At 34.6% G+C, this 21971-nt stretch overlaps 1 protein-coding gene across 1 annotated transcript in view; it reads left to right on the top strand.

Moving 5' to 3' along the window:
- The first annotated feature begins 11741 nt into the window (after positions 1 to 11741).
- The window catches only part of si (sucrase-isomaltase), a 73954-nt gene continuing 63724 nt past the window's right edge, over positions 11742 to 21971 (top strand). The window contains exons 1-6 of the mRNA XM_039663701.2: positions 11742 to 11850; positions 13903 to 14032; positions 18009 to 18088; positions 18171 to 18291; positions 20359 to 20468; positions 20555 to 20709. Coding sequence (XP_039519635.2) covers positions 13903 to 14032; positions 18009 to 18088; positions 18171 to 18291; positions 20359 to 20468; positions 20555 to 20709 — 596 coding nt within the window. The 5' untranslated portion in view covers positions 11742 to 11850. The remainder of the gene's footprint in view (positions 11851 to 13902; positions 14033 to 18008; positions 18089 to 18170; positions 18292 to 20358; positions 20469 to 20554; positions 20710 to 21971) is intronic.

Genomic DNA, 21971 nt, shown 5'->3' on the forward strand with positions numbered 1-21971 from the left:
TGTGTTTTGGGTGCAACGTGCAATAAACCAATCAGAGTCTCATTTACCATTCGCTTTTAAAGCCAGTTGTGCTCGCTCCATGGCAGATTGCTATTTACATGATGGAATATGCATAAAAACTGATCTCTTCTCTCTAGCGACCATCATGCATATTAGTAACATGCTCTTTAAATAACAAAAAAAAAATACATGGCACCGTTGAGTTTAGACCAGGTTTTTGTTGGTCAATGGTGCAGTCTATTTCAGTTGCCTCAAAATAGCAATGCGCCAACAATGTGCCTGAAGTAAAGTCATTCAAGTCACCATTCATTTATATAGCGCTTTTAACAATATAGATTCTTTCAAAGCAGCTTTACAGTGATAATAGGAAATTAAAGGAACTGCTATTTTGGCTTTACGGCAGCTTTAGAATGAAGTTATTGTCCAGCTAAAAAAAGTTAGTTTTGATTGATTCACTTCCGTGGATCATCATTATCAAAGATCATTAGTTATTAACTTAGGAGCTGCAAGACTAATATTAGCATATATGCCATTCTTCTTATGATGTAACGAGTACATCAGAATTTTGCTACAATTTAGCGGGTAGAATTTTCATACGGCTAGACTTTGTGTGAGAGCACTTTGTGGACATTTGATATACGTCGCCACCACTAGCACACGGATCGCGCTAAAACAAACCTTTGTTTGAATGGTGACATTTGGGTACAAAACACACAGGCATCTCGATATAATTCCTTAGATTATCGCACCGTGATTTGTGGAGGGAAAATGTGTTATGCGGTGACGTCACATATGCGACGTGTAGTCTTTCTCGTTATGTCTATACCACAACTGCTAGCCAAAGAATCATACAATATACTATCAATTACATGAGAAATTATATAAAAAATTCACATTCATGGCACAATTCAAACGGGATCAGAAAATGATTTTCTCTCATTCACTTGCATTGACGCTTTTTCAACCTAGAGGTCCACTTGGAGTTTTACGGATGGGCGGGACTTACCATCTCTATTGCGGCTCGTAAAGATAGCCACGAACATCGGATTCGAGCAGCAGAATTTCTTCTTCCATATCATTTTTAGTTTCTTCAGTCATTATCATACTTCCTATCTCCACAACGCTTGTCAGCTTAGCTTCTAAACAAGATGGCTGATATTGATTCAGTATCTGCAAGTGAAGTCCCACCCACTGATCTGTAATAGGCCTGTAGGGTGAGTGGGTCCCACACCCTTGAATGATAATGAGCTAATGTTTTTAGTCTCTACAATTTTTAAGGAAATGTGACTTCCTGCTTATTTTTATGTAGGAAGTAAGTGTCCCTTTAACAAACGATAACTGCGTCAGGCTGAAACTGGTAAAAAAATAAATAAATTGCATCGTGCCTGGGTGTATGATAGGGCCCACCACTTCACCGCCATTGACTGAAATTTTCGGCTTTCCGTGTTTTCACTGTTATAAGGTAGGGTTCGGCATTAGGAATCTTCTGAAAGAGGACTGAATCTCCTGTTTAAAACACAGGAAATTAAGAAGCAGAAACAAGCGATATCATATGTAAGCATATACATGTACTATGATGCAATCATCACCATTAAATATAGGTTAAATAAATGTGTTATATATATATATATATATATATATATATATATTAGGGGTGTAACGGTACACAAAAATCACGGTTCGGTACGTACCTCGGTTTTAAAGTCACGGTTCGGTACGTTTTCGATACAGCAAAAAGAAAGAAATGCCAGAGATATTTCCTATTTGTTTAAAGAAACAATATTTTTAAATAAGTGTGAGTTTTCCTAGATCTTGAAACTTTCAGATTTATAAATGGGGGTCATCTTTGAAGGATGAACAAATAATGTTTTGGTCATCACACACTCAGAAAAAAAAGGTACAAAAGTTGTCACTGGGGCTGTACCTTTTCAAAAGGTAAACTTTTGTCCATTTCATGAGCTAATAAGTACATTTAGGTGTTAATATGTACATTTTGGGTGTTAATATGTACATTTAAGTGTTAATATGTACATTTAAGTGTTAATATGTACATTTTAGGTGCTAATATGTCCATTTCAGGAGGTAATATGTCAATTTCATGAGCTAATATGTCCATTTTAGGTGGTAATATGTACATTTGAGGTACTAATATGTACATTTTAAGTGTTAATATGTACATTTAAGGTGCTAATATGTCAATTTCATGAGCTAATTATGTCCTTTTCAGGTGGTAATATGTCCATTTTAGGTGCTAATATGTACCACTAAGGTACCAATATGCAGCCTTTGGGTACAAAAGTGTACCTTTTGAAAAGGTACAGCCCCAGTGACAGCTTTTGTACCTTTTTTTCTGAGAGTGCATTAAAAATAACATTTAAATATATATATTTATTTATATAATATTTGAATTTTGAAGTGCTGGAAAAAGATGTGTGAAGTACTTGAAAGCATTTCACCATTCCAGCCAAACTGGTTCCAGTTAGTGTTACTATATTAAATCCATGGTGAATGTTGCTGGTCTGTGGACGTAAAGTACTAGCTAGTTCATTCACGGCACAATGTTTCTCCTGGTTTCCATGACAGCGCTGTTTAATCTAATAGACATCTACGGTTAATAACGGAGAAATGTGAATGCATCTCACTAGATCTCGCAGCGATGTTATTACCTCAGTGGCGAATTCAAATGTTTTCTTTACCGGATCTCTTAGCGCGGTGTGGTAACAGTGTTGCTTGATCGAGATCGGCTCGCGCTGCACAGATGTTGCTGGTCCGAACTGATAAACGATCCGTGAAGCACATAACGAGTAGCGCAGTTTCGTTCTGCTTTCATTACGCTTGCCAATTTGATGTTGCGCAACGTTGTGTGCGTCGGCACGAATTTTGCCGGCAGGAAAAATTATCCAAGCAACCGTTCGGTTTGTATGCGTACCGAACCGGAAGCCTCGAACCGAAACGGTTCAATACGAATACATTTACCGTTACACCCCTAATATATATATATATATATATATAATGAGGAGGGTGTTTTAAGCTATGCTTGCAGGATGTTTTAATGGTACAAAGACATCTTAAAGTACATGTCAAAAAAGATCAAGGCAAATTTAATTTCACATACCATGAATAGCTTTTGGAAGAAATTGCAAATAAATTAATATTTAAATAATATATCTCAGGACATATTTGTCATTTATAAGTTTACATCTGTGCTTTTCTTCTTGAAAAGCAACAGCTGTAACTGCTCAAGTTTTTTGTTGACTGATCATAACTGTAGTGATGTACATTGTTATGCCATTTTATGTTAATGAACATATGCACTTAACCCCCTCCCCCCCCCCCCCTCTCTCTCTCTCTCTCTCTCTCTCTCTCTCTCTGTGTGTGTGTGTGTGTGTGTGTGTGGCTGCTGTGGAGTGGAGGCTGTTTCGCTATTTCTGTCTTGCTCCAGAAGAGCAAAGAAATGTTGCACTTTGATCCACCTCCATCCTAGTTTGTGTCTGATTCTTTGATTTGTAAGTCTTTAGGGTTCTAGTCTGCATACATGTCTGTGTGTGTAGATACAATGTGTGAAACTAATGTTTTATCCTACTTGGAAAGGCCTGTTGGGAAGGTGACATCTGAACTGAAAGCAGCACGGGGTGGGCTACCCTCTAAAACTGGAGGCTGCCTGACCTTGTAAAGGAGAGATTTGTAGCTTTAAAGTGACCAGAAGTCATTCAGCTTCAAAGAGAGTTGGTGATTTGAGATGCCATGAGGTGACAGCAACCATTGGCGAAGTGACAAAGTTCATACAAATGCACATCAATAAGGTGACAACCATTGGGAGTGAGTCCATCATGATTCACCATAATGATAAAAAATGGCTCAATTTTGCTAAAAACAAATCCCTTAAAAGATAATCATTTAATAATTTTGGTATAAAGTTGTATATTTTACATGAAACTGAGCTTAACACATAGTCCAAGCTGCTCCTTTTCATCCAATACAAGTGAATGTTGACTCATAATGACAAGCGGCAGAAATGACAATAAGTATAGGCTATAATCTATGTCTTCAGAAATGTTTGAATGTATTTTATACTCACAAGTTGGCATAGCACATTTGAGACTAAAATTATGTTCTACACAGAGTAATTTTCAAAAAATGTTGGATACTTTTAACAAGTCATATGGATGTGTGGCATTACTTTATAATAATACAGTAATAAAGTTATTACAAATCATGTGCAAACTATTAGTTTATAGTGAATTCATAGTTAATATTTTTTAATCTTTACATTGTTAATATATTAATAGGATACAAATAGTGAGTTCTTAATTTATCATCACAATTACTCAAAAATGAATATGCTTTAATTAAATGCTTTAAATATACTGCATTGATATACATATATATATATATATATATATATATATATCGCACCTAATTTATTTGTAAACATTTTAAGGAACATTGAATATGAATTATATGAATGCAATTAATGTCCATTGAAATAACAAAAAAAAGACATTTTCCGTATTTTCATTTTCTATAACATAATTTAAGTGAGAACTTTTGACTTAATAAACCATTAACAGGATCTCAATAAACAATAATAATTGGGTGAATTAAAATGAAAAAGAACAATAAAAAAAGAAATGAAAAAAGATCTTATTAATATATTAACCCCAAAGTAGAGACTGCAATTTATAAACTATGAATACACTATAATAGTTGTATTAATGTTTTGTAAGTACTTTATAATAACCGTAAGTTTATTATAAAGTGTTACCAGAGTGGGTCATCATTTCCTGTTACTCATATTCATTCAGCCTAAAATAGGTTGTCATGCTTAAAATACATTGACCTGCCCTTTATTTCTTGCTTATCATTATTCTTTTGAATGTATCCTTCAGTTCCTCCGACTTCTTCCAGCTCTCCCCTCTTCCTGTCCTTTGTGCATAATACTTGTGTCCCATTCAGTGTCAGATGGGCTGCGCTGAAGTGGGTCACCATAAACACTGAGGACATCAGAACAAATCTCTCTCAACGCAGTGTGTCACATCTCAGTGTCAAACAACAGACGCCACACCTAAATTTATTAGCACCATAATTCATAACTGCTGCATCATCTTTCAGCTCTTACGCGTGGCGCAAACGTTTGTGTGTCCCGGTGTGAGTGGAGATATGAAGATATTGATCCATTATGACTCTGAGGCTTTGAGACCAGTATGATCCTTCTACAAAACCCTTGATAAAATCTAGCCAGAGATGCTCATTAGGCTCAGAAGTCTGAGACCTCTAGTACTTTTATTATTATTATTATTATTATTATTAAACCCCAAGATAATCTCAGGTATCCTCAAATTGTTTGTGTGAAGTTTCACCTAAAAAACAAACAAACAAACAAACAAAAAAAAAAACCACAGTTTGCACAGTTCGAAGTATTTGTACTTTACATTCCACCACTGTGAAAAACCAAATTATCATATTAAAATTATAGGCCCTGTTCCCCAATAACGCTCACTCTTAGCGTGCTAAGAAGACTCTCTTATCAAAGTTGTTTTTGTTCCAAAGTGTGTTCCCTGAAGTGTCCCTTAGGAAGCATCTTAAAGATGCAGCCTCTTATGTTCAACGTTACAAAGGCGCTGTCCCAAGTGAAGGTCCTGAATTAGTTGGCATCGATTGCTCAGGAATCAATTTTCCACTTCACGTAAAGGTGCATTACGGCATTTAGAAAGACAATACGTTCTATGCAAATGAAACATTCCTCAAAATATTGCAGTCACATTTATTTTAACATAGTTTAAGTTATCAGTAAAATATAGACTATTAATTAAAGGACAACTCCGGCGCAAAATGAACCTTTAGTCTAATTACACATTGTTACCTAGTCAACCGTTATCTGAGATTTGTTTTCATGATTGCCGAATGTAAATAGTTTTATCTCTAAAAACAGTTTAGCCTATAACGCTAGTATAATGCTAGTATATAGGGCATAGAGTAATGACAAATAAAAATCGCTTGTTATTACCACTAAAAAGGCTCAAAATAGCCCCACACAAAAACGACAGCATAAAAAGAGTCCCTACATTCAAACCGAAGCATTGAGAACTTTGTCAGTGTCCACACAGTTTAATAAGCAGATGTTTTATACACACAGTAAATTTCGCGAATTCAGGAAGAAGCCATCTTGGAAAAATAGTCTCTACCAGTCGATCTACGAACGCCGATCCAAGTGCGCTGGTGAAATGTGAATAAGGTGATAAGGTGAGCGCGAACAGTAGGCTACGTGTACATATTGAAGAGAAGAAAACGGTTTGTGTTTGTGTTTCTTCTGGAAACAACGGATCATATGAGATTCTGCACAGTTCAGCGCACTTGGATCGGCGTTCGTAGATCGACTGGTAGAGACTATTTTTCAAGGATGGCTTCTTCCTGTATTCGCGAAATTTACTGTGTGTATAAAATATCTTCTTATTAAACTGTGTGGACACTGACAAAGTTCTCAATGCTTCGGTTTGAATGTAGGGACCCTTGTTATGCTGTCGTTTTGGTGTGGGGCTATTTTGAGCCTTGTTAGTGGTAATAACAAGCGATTTTTATTTGTCATTACTCTATGCCCTATATACTAGCATTGAACTAGCGTTATAGACTAAACTGTTTTTAGAGATAAAACTATTTACATTCGGCAATCATGAAAACAAATCTCAGATAACGGTTGACTAGGTAACAATGTGTAATTAGACCAAAGGTTCATTTTGCGCCGGAGTTGTCCTTTAAGTTATAAAATTTTCAGTAATATGTTCACACGATATGTTGTGATGGGTAGACAAACATATCCATCGCCAATCATCCTTTTATATTAATGGTAAGGTACAATCAGAATTGATCGACAAGTAGTTACTTCTGTTTAATGCGGTATTGATTGCCATTGGTTAATGTTTTCAATAAAACCTATCTACAATGAACAGGGAGAGAGTTAGAAATGTGAATATGGTGGTGAGATAAGATGCTTCCAGCAGCTCCATAATGAGTTGTCTTGGTAGGAGATTTGTTTTAATATAGCCACGTAAGGCAAAATGTCAAAATGGCTTAAGTTTTACCGGATAAAAAAAATTGACATGGACTTCCGTTTTCGCCGTCTTTGATTCAATACAAGGACACGTTGGATCGCTACCTTAGTTCGCTTATTAGACACCACCATACTAACCCATTTACAGATCTTAGCCATTTAAAGCCAAATTGTTGCCAGATTTTAATTATCAAAAGTGATTGCCTTAAACGCTTTAGTGACATTACAAAATAGCCTAGGCTAATTACCATCATATTAGTTCTGATAACAAATGAAGTCAACTTCATAAATAGGCCTGTATCCATTGCAAACATGTTTTACTATTAGTATTAAAATGTCCATAACATAAAATCATTGTTGAGCCACAACATTGTCAACATAACATAGTTTGACTTACTGCGCTGTGCTTTCTAAAAACTGCTGCACAGTGGCGAAGACTAGCGTCTTGAGCTCGAACAATGCTGAGAGAGCTTACGAATGGTCCAGACCAACCTTGCGAAAGTGTGACTTACAGAAGATATACTTAGTGTACGAACGTGTCGGTAATCGTGCCATAAGGTTAAGAGAGAGGTTAAGGAATAGGTTAAGAACTAATGGTTCACATGTCAGAACATCAGCGACAAAAAATGTTTGAGACAAATTCAAACACTAAATAATTGATTAATGACTCTAGACAAACATTTAAAGAAAAGGAGCCTTTCGATTACTACCTGAGTGCTGAGAACTGTGTGTGTGTGTGTGTGTGTGTGTGTGAGAGAGAGAGAGAGAGGGAGAGAGAGAGTGAGTGAGGGGGAGGGGGGTGTTGTATCCCTGTATTGTGAGACTAGTACAGGAGATAATTAGCTGTCAGAGTGTATTACTGCTCTCAGCTGGAGCTGATAAACACAGGAGAAGAGGAGCTCTCACCTACACAACCATAGTCTGTTTTCATACTGTGAACACACAGAGCATTCAAAATTAACACTTTCCAAGTGCCAAAAACGAGTAAAATTTGTTGTTGGCAAGTAAATATAACATTACCAGTTGGCAAAAAAAGTTTTTGAAGTTAACAACCCAATAATGTTTAAGAAAAACAGAGAAGACATTTTCTAAGACTGTAGTGGTCTACTATAGCGACTTTGGTAACACTTTAGAATACGGTTCCTTCGTTAATGAATAACTACACAAGAACTAATGAGTAACACAATATTAACAATCTAGTAACTATTATTAACTAACAAGAAACTCTGATTAACGAACTAGTATGTAATAGCACACAGACGAAAGTGGTAGTTCACTATTAAGTAATCAATAACTACTATTTTTTAAATACTTCCCAGGGAACTACTGAAAAAGTTTATTAACAATCTAGTAACTACTATTAACTAAAAGAAATTCTTATTAACGAATTAGTAAGTAATAGCTCACAGATGAAAGTGTTACTAGATACTTCTGTGGGAGTTACTAATTATTTGGATTCGTATTATAAAGTGAAGATCATTGGAACTAACTAGTAATTACTCAAGTGTTACTAAAGACATTTTCTAAAAGTATACTAAAGTTCACCAAAAATCTCAAACGGTTGCACAAATCGTGACTAGATCATGTAGTAACACTTGAGTAATTACTAGTTAGTTCCAGTGATCTTCACTTTATAATACGGATCAAAATAATTAGTAAGTAATAGCTCACAGATGAAAGTGTTACTAGATACTTCTGTGGGAATTACTAATTATTACAGTCTTTATTTTTGTCCCCTCCGCAATCTTAGTTTGGCTTGTAATAGGCACCAGATTAGATGCAAACCCATCTAATCTGGTGCCTATTACAAGTCTGTATGGCTTTTGAAGGCCTTAGATTTTCTATCGTGTAATTGAACAACAATAGAGAAATATTCAGGCACACTGGTTTCCCGCTCTTGACATTTAACATTCATAGCAACTTCATAACAACAACTTTCATAACATTTAAGAAAGTCAATGTTATCATAGAGGGGACCCGACACATATCACTGAGAGCTGGTATCAGGTGTTTTTGGTATGAGCCATGTTGTGGTCCCATAGCAGATAGAGTACAAGATAAACTTTGACAGGTGGCTTGCATGTGATTTTATTGTATTATATCACACATGTTGTACTATTATAGACACTAGCATTATGTTCTATCGTGAGCTGATAAGGAAGATTTTATGTGTTTATGCAGGTATAATTAAGATTAGGAGGTGATATAAACATCAGTCAAGTCCAGGTTAGAAAATCCAATGTGTCCAGAATTTTCTTGTTGGAAATTAATTATCAAAATTTTATTTCTAATGAGATTTTCTTATTGGATGCCAACAAAACTCAAAAATGAATCTTATATGATTCTTTTGTTTTTAAAAGAAGAAAATAGTGTTTTAGGGCATCACAAGGAATGTAAAGAAAATATTTTATAGGATTCAGAAATTATTCAATTACACAATACCCAAAATAATTTTTTTTAAATAAATAAATAAATAATAAATAATAATAAATGTGTAGGTATCTCATATGTGTCACAGCTCTTATTGTGATGTTCTGTTTTGTTTGCTTTAGTTACTGTTTCCCTGCTCTGTTTAAATTAATTTTTCTGGGTTACTGATTTTATCCTTGTTTGTTTCTATGGCTGTTATGTTCACCCCCTTGCCAGTCTTTGTTTATTATTTTAATGTGGTTAGCAGTTATCCCTGACTAAGTTCTCATATATTTTTAATCAAATACTGTCTAGTTGGTTCTGCTTATTGCGTGGTTATCAATAAGGATTTACATTGCATTTCCTCAAGAGGATTACAGTATATCGTTGTTATTATTATTATTATTACTAATAAGATTACACATGTACAATTAAAAGGCTTTACATAATAAACTAATCAATTAAGATCACAAAATATACAAATAATGAACCATTGTAGGAATCTCATTTTAATGTATATTGTATTCCTTCAAGATGAGAACTGGCATCCTTTCATTCGATTTTTTGTAATGTTATTATTATTACTAATAAATAATTTATCTCCACATTTGCTACACACAAATTTACATAATATTAAATGACTGAATCTGTATTTTTAATATGTTGTAGTTGTTGTTAGCAGTAGTAATAATTACTACTATAATTAATTAATAAATAATATGTAAACAACTACTATAAGTAATTAATAAATAATAAGTAATCAGTTATTATATTTCTTATATTATGGGATGTTGTCTCGTCTTCTTCCATTATTAGTCACTGCCGTCTCCGCACACAATGGAATTTGGCTGGATTTGTGAATCTGTTTCAGTTTTGCTCCACATCCATTTTCCCACAGCTGACTCCAAATATATTCTCTCACACATTGGACCTCCAATCCAATTCTAGTACCTCAAAGTAGAACTGGCAATTCAATCCCGAGGTATTGATTCCTTCAGTTGGAACCAGCTTTCAGCTCTGATAGCTGCTTGCGTTGCTCTTAACCTGATATGGCCATCAAAGCTTGACTGCGGGCGTATAGGCACATCTGGAGAAATCGCTATGCTAGCTCATTGTGGCTCATTGTGCTAGCTCTAGAGAAAGCATGATGCAGTCAGCACTAGCTCTGACTCTAATGGTATCATCACCACCAAGTAGTTTTCAGTGAGGTGAAAGAGAGCTATTATACCTGAGAGTTTGTTTCAGTTTTGAGTGCTGGCATGCAATAGACTCTATGGGTCAGGGTAAGCAGAGTCCCTCACGCAATGCTTTTCTGTAGAACTGATAACCCATGGTCTGAAACTGGTAAACAAAGGGATCTATCTATCTATCTATCTATCTATCTATCTATCTATCTATCTATCTATCTATCTATCTATCTATCTATCTATCTATCTATCTATCTATCTATCTATCTATCTATCTATCTATCTATCTATCTGTCTGTCTGTCTGTCTGTCTCTGTCTGTCTGTCTGTCTGTCTTTCTGTCTATACAAAAACAGACAGGCAGCAAGTTACAAAAAATACCTTAAAAAAATGTTTCATCTCTTACAGCTCAAAGGGCAATCCTCAGATCATAAAATAACCCAACGTAATAAAGTCTTAAAGAAGCCCATGAATGGCACATGTAATTGCTTCATTAAAAAAATACTTATTAGTCCCAGAATAATTGCATGTCTCTAAGCTCTCATTCACTGCATTACTGAAAGGAAATCGTACATTTCAAGCTTAAATCTGAACGTCTCATGAAGCCAGTCTTGTCTAATTGCTTCTTTGAAGCAGTTTGAAAGAGTTCATGCAATATTTTTGGAACGGAAAATATCTTGCAAAATATCTTTTTATTCAACACAGATGTGGTGCTAAAGACTTTCCGTAACAGCTCGTGCATTTGACAGCTAAATTCAACATGGGGAATTGTAAAATGTACAGATAAACAATAATAGTAATAATAAAGTGCCCACTTTATTATTAGCATTGCAGGTTAATGAGATAATATAAACATTAATAAAGAAGAAATGCTTTGTCATGCTGACATAAATTAACGGCACAGACTGTGTATAATCTTGTTGAGTTATTGTCTGTGAATGATTCTTGAATGGATACAAAGACACTTGTCTCAAGGAGCACTACTTTATAACCGCGACCTTTGGTAGAGACCCATCAAGCGAAACAAATCCTGGTTGTAAAGTTGTAAAACACAAACACACCTACTCAGGATTTTAATTTCATTCATTTGCAATATAAAGCAGACATTACAGCTCTGCTCTTCTTTAGTGTGCTCTGACTTCAACTGCACACAGGACTGGAAAAGAAGGAATTAACAGCAGCGAATTTCTAACTAACAACAACGAAGGTAAATATAATACCTATATTTAAATAAAGCATTTTGTAAAAATTCATTGAAATTTGATATATATATTATCAACTACAGTTTTTTTTATTCGCTTTGGTACTATTTTCACAAGTAAGGTGTACATTTTCAAAACTCTTAGTGCTAATATCACAACAGATCATCAAAAGTGCACTTTTTTCAAACATTTCATCATGTTTTCAACTGTGTTAGTACAATTCACACAATCACAAAGTATCCTTTTCACAACACAAAATAAGTGTTTCATCTACATTATTGTTTCATTCACAGTAACTGCCTTTCATAAAGCTCTTACTATCAAACTTTTGATTTGCATCTCTTTTTGTTCAGTTTAATACTTTGGTCTATTATTTAATCCAACAGATCTTAATGGTTAATCAATTAATCATTTGGTAAACCTATAGATTTTCATTTCAGCAATATACAGTATATGGATTTTGAGAACTACAGAAATAAAAAGGGTGTTTGTATGAATATTTAAATTACATGTAACCAGTAACCACACATGATGAATACTCGTTATAGCTATTTTTTTTTTCACAATTTTTTTCACAGTCTGACCACAATTGGCCACTATGTACTGTAATGTGTGCACTAAATGTTATGTTTTGTTCTTCTTTAGTTACATTTCATTATAGAAAGTATACCTATATTACAATTATATCTGAAAAATAAAAACTATAATTTGCCTAAATGATTGTAAAGGATGTCTTCATTGATCCTTCATTTGTAGGCCTACATATATGATGGATATTTGGAAATTATAGATTATGTAAATGTTGGGTACTGTAAGTGTATTGCCTGATGTTACAGTAAAACTGTGTAATCTGTCTTTTATAGTACTGTAGCATATTCATTTCAGCACTTCTAAGGCCGATTTGAAACATGTATCTTGCATTGTTTGCTGTTGGATGAACTGATTGTTAAAAGTACTAAACTGAAAGAAGATCATATTGTTGTGTTTCAGTGATTAAACCAAATGTTCTCATTACATATTACAATAATCTTGTGTTTGAAATAATTATTATGTGGACTGAAAACATGTGCAACTGACTGAAAGCATTACATCAGGTTTTGAAAGAATGACTAGCTGCGTTACAAGTGTGATCAGTTTGGATTTTTGTACTAAGAGTTTTGAAAATGTACACCTTACTTGTGAAAATAGTACCAAAGCGAATAAAAAAAACTGTAATATAAGATGTATAAATTCAGCTAAAATACATAGCTGTCGGGGAAAAAAAATGTTATCTTGACGTTTATGATGCTTCATAGGCCTTTTACTGCATGTACAAATGTTCTGTTGTTTAGCTAGACAAGAATGCTTTCCAAAATTTGTATCTTGATAGGATTGTTTAAACAATCATTAAACTGATTGTTTAAGCTTTCACAGCTACTAAAGCTGCTGTGAAAATGAAAAAAAAACCAATCAATTTAACTTAAAAAAAAAATCGAGACTGTTTGATCCAAAAGAACAATTATGTCGCTATTCTATTTTGTCATGTAAAATAATTCAAGTGAACAATATTTTTTAAATATAGAAAAATTGGTTGTTTTGTTGACATAGTTGTGTTCAAAGAAAAGATGGAATACAATACAAAGTGTAGATGGTACAGTATCAAAACTACAGTAAAACAGATTGTTACTGATGCAGCATGAAGTTTCTCTTTTTGAATGAAACAAAGCAGAAAATGGAGAAGAAAGATGCTAAACACTATTTTGGACAACATTAGCAGACTAAATTCAGAATTGACAGAAAATACAGTGTGTGTGTTCCAGATGTTTCTGAATGTTTTGTCCTGGTGTTATTGTTGGATGTTTCACATCTTTAACCCTTTCATGTGCAAGAATAGATCTCAAAAAGTAACCTTAAGCTTAGTGACTGAGAAATAAAATATGGCAAAAGTGAAACAACTTTTGCATATTGTTCACTGCATTTCATACACAGACTCAAGGACATGCACTGCATATGTCAAAGACGTGCAGGAAGATGAATTACAGGATGCTGTTTGATTATACGTTGTGTGTGTTAATCAGATGGGAAAGCGGCACTTCTCGGGGTTGGAGGTGACCCTGATCGTGTTGTTTTCATTGGTGCTGGTGGTCGCTGTCGCATTGGTCGTTTTACTGGCCACTGGGGAACCAGGGGTGATGAGTGAAGATACAGGTAGGTGTTGAGATGTCAGTATTATCTCTTTGAATGACAACATGCAGAGACACGAGCACACATGTATAAACTATGCATGGATTTAAAAGTTCACCCTGTGTTCAATTATTTGACAAAATAAATAACCAATATGATTTCCCTATTTACAAGATAAATATATTCCATTCAATTTAGTGATGTTGAACAGAGATATTACACACACTTTATTACCTCAAAAAGCATTGTGGTTCGAGGGCAAACATATTGTCCAGTGGGACTGCTTCTCTTGAGGAGTCGTTTATTAACAAAAAAAAAAAAAAACTGTGCCCACTTTTTTATTTTTTCTTCTTTATTGAACATGTTAAAAAATAAATAAATAAGAACAAACAATCAACAAAAAAGATCATCAGCAGATGATCCAAATAACAGTCATGTTCAACGGGGTTAGAAAGAAGTTAGTATAACTTACCCCCACTTCAATGATATTTTTTAGCTGCTTAAAATGTTTACATCACTTAGGTATTCAAACTAACTAAAAATCAACAACAACAAAAAAAAGAAGAAAATAACTGTCCACCTCATATCCATTACGTTTTTACATAACTTTAAATCATTATTACTGTTGTTCCACAGCATAACACCCTGGGTTGTTATACAGTGGGACTTACTATTTGTTCGAATTAATGGTTTACTAAACATTGATTCAGTAAATTATCACTGTTATGCTGATGACCTCCAACTATATCTCCCAATCAAACCAGACGATGACTTTTCATTAGATAACCTGTTCACGTGCCTCAAGGAAATCAAGACCTGGATGACAAATAACTCACTGCAACTGAATGAAAATAAAACTGAAGTGCTTCTACTGGGTCCTGCTGCTAACAACAACTCCATAAAAACACAGCTTGGCCCTTTAAGTAACAACCTGCACAATCATGCAAAAAACCTTGGAGTCCATTCTGATCCCCTTCTCCAATTCGATAAACACGTAAATGCAGTTGTAAAGAGTAGCTAACTCCGTTCAATAGCAAAAGTGAAAAACTTTCTCTCTAGTAAAGACCTTGAAATTGTGATTCATGCACTAATTTCGTCTCGATTGTACTATTGTAATTCTCTGTACGTTGGCCTACCTCAAACTACACTGTCTCGGTTACAGATGGTTCAAAACTCAGCAGCCAGATTGTTAACAGGAACTAAGAAAAGGGATCATATCTCCCCTGTTCTTGCCTCATTGCATTGGCTACCAATAAAATTTAGAGTAGACTTTAAGATCCTCCTTTTTGCATATAATGCTCTACATAACTCGGCCCCAGATTATATTAACGTTAGACCATAAACAGCTTCTAGGTCACTAAGATCTTGTGATCAGTCACGCTTTCTCTGTTGTTGCGCGAAAGCTCTGGAACAGTTGACCTTTAACCATCAGGACCTCTCCATCTTTGGTTGCTTTTAAATCCAATTTAAAAACCTATTTTTACTCTCTTGCGTTCGAATAAGTTTATGTATTTATTTTTAAATTAGTCGGTGTTCTACAGGTTGTATACGTTGATACACCAAATGTTTTGCTACTTGCTTTTATCTCTTTTTTATTTCATTTCTTTTATTTGATTTAATTATTTTATTGTACTGCAAAGTACTTTGGATCAACTACGGTTGTGTTAAACTTGTGCTCTATAAATAAAGTTTGACTTGACTTGACTTGATTGATATTCCTCTGAAATTGTACGTTTTCTCTCAGTTGGAAAAGCTCTTGGATATTTCCAGGCAATTGGTTATTAGGTGCTCTAAAAACAATTTGAACAGTTTTTTAGTCAATCAAATCTTTAAACTTTAATATTTTTAATTTAATGGCCAATGGATGTTTTGGTTCTCTGTATGCAATTTTATGTATGATTCAAAAAGCTTTTTTTACAGCCCATTCTCACCCCCAAGGCGTCACCTAACTGACGCCTATGGAAGCATTTGACCATGCTTCAATATCTGACGCTTTAGGCGCCCTTTAGCGTCAGTTAGATGACGCCCTAGGATCGCGTGTACCCTACCCCCACCCCACACCTAGACCTAACCGCGTCCTCTAACTGACGCTTTCCTTTAGCGTCAGTTAGATGACGCCGTAGGATCACGTCATGTAAGTGACGCTAAAGGGCGCCTAAAACGTCAAATATTGAAGCATGGTCAAAGGTGACGCCTTGGGGTGAGAATGCGTTGTTTTTTTAGTAGGATGAAGATTGGGTTTGTATTTGTTTTGTAAGTGTTCCCCCATTCTTTTACACAATAAGTCATGTAAGGGAGTATAAAGGAGCAATACAGCATACCTAGAAAAGCCTGATTCAATAGTGGATATTTTGGTTTTAATATACTTTATGTGAGGTTTCCAGCTCAGTTTACTATCAATAACTACCCCAAGGAATTTTATTTCGGATTCTTGTTCTAGTTCTATACCATTTCTCATTAGTTTCTTATTTGTGGCGGTTAATCGGTTACCAAGTATTATACATTTGGTTTTACTCAAATTCAGTGTTAGTTTATTTTCATCAAACCAAATCATAATCCTACTCATTTCCTTTTCCATGGTATCCGGTAGCTTCTCCAAATTTTCACCACGACATAGTGCACTTTACATATATCAATTATCTAACGGTTAAATAATAATGGCTCCACACTGAACCCTGTGGCATCCCACATGTAACCTGCAGCAGTTGTGATTTATTGTTTTTATTGTTTTCTGTTCTCTAGGTAACTGGATAACCATATCAGTGCAATTCCTCTAATACCTCTAAAAAATGTATTGACATGCACTTTGTCAAGGACAGTGAGATATCCACGTCTTTTCCACAAAATAATGATAATAATAATAATAATGTCCACCCTGATTGTTTTCAAGGACATCCAGCAGTGAGAAAACCAAAAGTATACAGAGACAGTAGACAGTATAGAGAGACATTGGTGAATGGCTCACATGGGGACAAGGACTCAAGCACGCACAGACAGGGCTATTATGACAGCTGTCACTCTCAATTTCAATTTACCGCCCTGATGTTGGTCAAGTAGTTTATATTTAAAGGGAACAAATTGAGCCTAGGACAGATGGATGGGGGGAGTCTCTATTGTTTCATGCATATGACCTTGTTTTGCCTGGACCTTGATGGAGATCAGGTTACAATATCAATATATGTTAAAGTAGTTCACTTTAAAAAAAAAAAAAAAAAAAACTTTTGCTGATAATTTACTCACCCCCATGTCATCTAAGATGTCCACGTCTTTCTTTCTTTAGTCGAAAATAAATTAAATATATATATATATATATATATATATATATATATATATATATATATATATATATATATATATATATATATATACATATAAACACATATTTCTGGAAACATCACATGTAGCAGCTAATTTAGATAAATGTGGTGTTTGATATATGATTATCAGATTGCATACTGGTCAATGATTACACAATAATATCTGTTCGGTTATGTATTATGTAGGTTTGAAGAATTCTGACCTAATGAGTGTTGTATGGCAATAAGCCAGAGTTTGGTTACTAGTGATTTTGCAACAGCTATGGTGTAAGGAAGGGGTTAAAAGACATCAGTGCTGAAACAGCTAAAAAAAATGTTTACTTTTGCTTGAAAACTGTGGTATTAACATCAAATTTAACTGATGCTTGGTTACAAGTGTTTTTATTTGTTTATATATCTATATATATATATATATATATATATATATATATATTATTATTTTGACATATAATGAGTGATGTTTTTTTGTGCAGCTAATTGGCATATGAGAATGATTTCTGAAGCATCATGTGACACTGAAGACTGATACTGGAAATTCAGCTTTGCATCACAGGAATAAATTACATTTTAAAATAAATTCAATATTACTACACAATATTACTGCTTTCACTGTATGTTGCTTAAAATATTTTAAAGTATATCATGATGCTCATTTGCTATTTTTAATTTGTCCCCAACTTCAGGATCAAACATCATCCCGGATTGTCCCAAAATTCCAGATGGAGAGAGAGTGGACTGTTTTCCAGATGGCGGTGCTTCACAGGTAAGCTGCAGTGGACATGGCCAAGTACATTCCATAAAGACTCCGAGCATGCTTTTCTGAATCTTCCTGTGTTTCCTTACAGCAAAAATGTTTAGAAAGAGCATGCTGTTGGAGCCCCCTGAATGAGACTAACGTCCCCTGGTGCTTCTTCTCCAAAAACCACGGTTACAGAGTGGTCAGTGAAAACAAGCCTGACAGCACACGTGAGTTCATCCTTAACCGAGACGTTGTAATAAAACATTATGACACGTATCATTGTAGATGAGTCTTTTTTTTTTTAAGTTTAAGATAAGTGTTTGTAATACCTCTTTTGTCTTAACCCTCCTGTTATCCTCAAATCTGATAACACTTTTTACCCTCTGGGGTCAATTTGACCCCAGTAATTTAAACCTCCACAATATGTTTATTTTTTTTACAAAGGTTTGTCTCAGTTAATGTATGTCTTTGTTGATTACTTAAGTAACGTTTTAAGTTGACATCCACCCACCACCCCCCTCCCCACCCCACCTAACCCCACCTAACCCCTTATACATCCAGAATACCCATTGCACGACTATGGACAAATTTACAAATCAACATAAAATCTTACTGATTTGACCTAAAATTGGAAAAGTATAAATACATCTGGGGTTTTATTTGTTTTATAATGTTTCTAAGTATAGATTTATGCAATCTATGACATTTGGAAAGAAAAACTATTTATTTTATCAAGGATAGTAACACGAGTTATGTTTGGGGTCAATCTCACAAAAATTATGTTTTCTCCTCCCCCATGGCATGGGAAACATCAAATTTCTCACAAAAATGATGTTTTCCCCTCCCCAATACACAGGAAAGAATTATTAGTTATCTTGAGAATTATGTCACATGTCATGTGAACTACTAGTAGTTCTCGCAATATTACAGATATGGTTATGTTTGGTTAGAGCCCTAAAACAGAGGGACGTTTTTTGAAAATGACATTGAATATGTAAAATTACAATGAACATTATAAATTCAAATTATAACATGTTATAATGACCTCAATATAACAACCAAAACAAATGTGTGTGAAATTTTAATATTTCTTCTGTTTTATTATACAATTAAAAGAGCCTGGGGTCAAATTGACCCCAAGGAACACCGATGCTACAAAATTTGTACAGGACTTTGAAAAAAATATTAGCAGGTTAATTTTATGTTTACAGAGTTGTCCCCATTAAATTAGGAAAAGTCATTCAATTTGAAGCAAAAAAATAAAAAATAAATTATGTTTTTACAGACGTTAAACATTGAATGGGGTCAAATTGACCCCAAGGATAAGAGGAGGGTTAAGCCAATTATATGGCTACTATTTTTAAATTGGGAGTGGAGTGAAATAGTGTTCGTCACCATGAGATATCACCATTGCACCACTGTACCCTTGATCAAGATCTTCTATTCTTTTATTCTCATTATTACTCTATTGTATGTAGATATTGTGTGAATCAAATTCCACTGAGCGTGGTCTTGTGGTGATGAAGATTACCGAGATATTTCAAGGCTTAAAAGAAGGCCTTTTTTTAAGCAGTGTTTTCTTACCATGAATACTGTTGCTTATATCCTAATACGGGTTTAGGAAAAAATGACAAGTGGACACAAGTGATACCTCATATAAAATTCCATTGACAATGAATGAAGGACCTGAGCCACACACCTTACATTTCCTTCAGAAAATGCACAAATCTACTTTCCATTGCTGACTGATTTTTTTTTTCTTCAAAATTGTAAATTAATATATATATATATATATATATATACATATATATTAATCACTGTCCGCTAGCTGCCTGTCCCCTAATTAAACACACTGTAAAAAAAAAAAAAAAAAAAAAAAAAATGCGGTCTATGCAGACAACACAGGCTCCACAAATGGCAACAAAAACAAACTGCGACAACCTGCTCCACGAAATATAACAAACTGTTCCAGCCAATAACTGACTAGAAGGCCCTGGGGGTGGGGTTTGGTGGGGTCAGTGTAGATGAGGAGGAGGGAGGGTCTATCTAGCCTCCATTTTGTTTGAAAATACTTTAAACATCAACAAGAAGTCACGTCCCCCTACATCGCTTAAAGCACCTTTAACTAATGCTAACAAATGAGTTTTCTGCTTGGTTTATTTCAGTGTTTCTTTCCCGTTTCTTTGTTAAACAAACAAAAAAAAATCATTGTGCTTTGAAAAGTTTTTATTTGACCATGTAGTAAGTAAAGCAGAAGATTCACCAAGACCTCATTGGAAAATGTTTTGCTGTAGATATTGAGGCCAAGCTGACAAGAATGGATGCTCCATCTCTATTTGGAGCTGACATTAAAGAGTTGATCTTCTACGCTGAAATGCAGACAGAAAACCGCTTTCGATTTAAGGTCTGTTTACCAACTGACACAAATAGCCACAACATCATATCAGTGTAAACATGTTTAATGGCATTCAATGTTCTCTTTGTTTCCAGATCACTGATGCAAAGCAAACCAGGTATGAGGTTCCTCACGAGCATGTGGAGAAGCTCCCTTCCAGTCCTCCAACCGGCACCTTAAAATACAGAATAGAGCTGATCCATAATCCCTTTGGACTGAAAGTTTGGAGAACATCTCCCGAAAAAATCCTGTAAGTGGCGTCCACTTGGGAGCTTTTTGTCTTTTCTCTTCCTTTTCACAGATGGATTATTTGTTGACTCTTTGTGAGCACAGAATCTTTTTTAAATGTTTCTTTGACTATATAAAGAGCAATCACAATAACACCAAAAAAGACAGAAATTAGAAGCACGAAAAGAATGAGGGAATCCGAATAGGTCTGAAAGAAGCCTGAAGCAATGCAAACAAGCTTTTTGTAAAGGAGTTGGTCTTCGTCTCACTGTCGCAATGCCGTTTGATGGAAATTGTTTTGTTTCCTTTTGTTATTGTCTGCCGTCATCTGTTTTTTTTTTTTTTTTGGTACACTGTTGAAAAAGAAAGGCAGGAAAATGGCCAGTCCTGATTTCTAGTTCTTTAATGTTCTTTAGTGTTAAAGACAAATTTGATTGTTTGTATGTCATAGTGACTATCAGGCCAGCTTTATGGATGTTGCATCTGTAACATAAGCAATACATATTTGGTTTGGGTTCCTTTTTAAAGCAGAACTCATTCATATTAAATAAGAGAGCACAGAAGAAGCAGCAAGGCAAGGGCAACCTTTTAGTGCATAGTAAAACTAAGTGAGAATGCCATTTAAACTTTGTTGTCAATACATTTTTTTGCAGTACAGACATGCAATACATGATTCTTAAGCGAATTAATTGACATTTAAAAATTGACGTTTACAAAAAAAAGTAGTTTTCAAACTGACAACCATTTCATTATTTTTGGCATTAATCAAAGGAAATTCTTTTTATTTCCATTACAAAGCTACATTTCTGTTTTGCGCTGTGAAAGCTCAATTTGTGATGCATCATTGTGTTGCAATGCTCAAACACTGCAGATGCAATATGTGTGAAACAGACTTTATACGTACATCAAATGATCCGAATTATGCTTCTTTCTTTATTAAAACTTTCAATAGCATGATTTCCCATTGAGAAATGGGCCTTATTTCCGAAGAATAGGGAACCACAGTCAACGAAAGCCACATTTCCTTTACGTAAAAATTTTCTTGTATGCTGCAAAAAATAAATGATCAGTAATCTTTTATCTTCTGAATTTTATTACTTTAAAGCATAATAATAATGGCTTTAATCATAGGAATGCATGATTCATAGAGGTTTCAGCATATATTGGTATTTCACAAGAAATATAGTTGTGTAATATCCTGATTGTCTTATCTTTAGTGATATTATTTTTAAAACTCTTAAAAGTTTAGATAAGAAGATGTGTATGTCACAGGAAGATTCTTAG

Source organism: Pimephales promelas, chromosome 10, assembly GCF_988280905.1.
Source record: "Pimephales promelas chromosome 10, fPimPro1.hap1.1, whole genome shotgun sequence".
In the NCBI taxonomy this organism is placed as follows: Eukaryota; Metazoa; Chordata; class Actinopteri; order Cypriniformes; family Leuciscidae; genus Pimephales; species Pimephales promelas.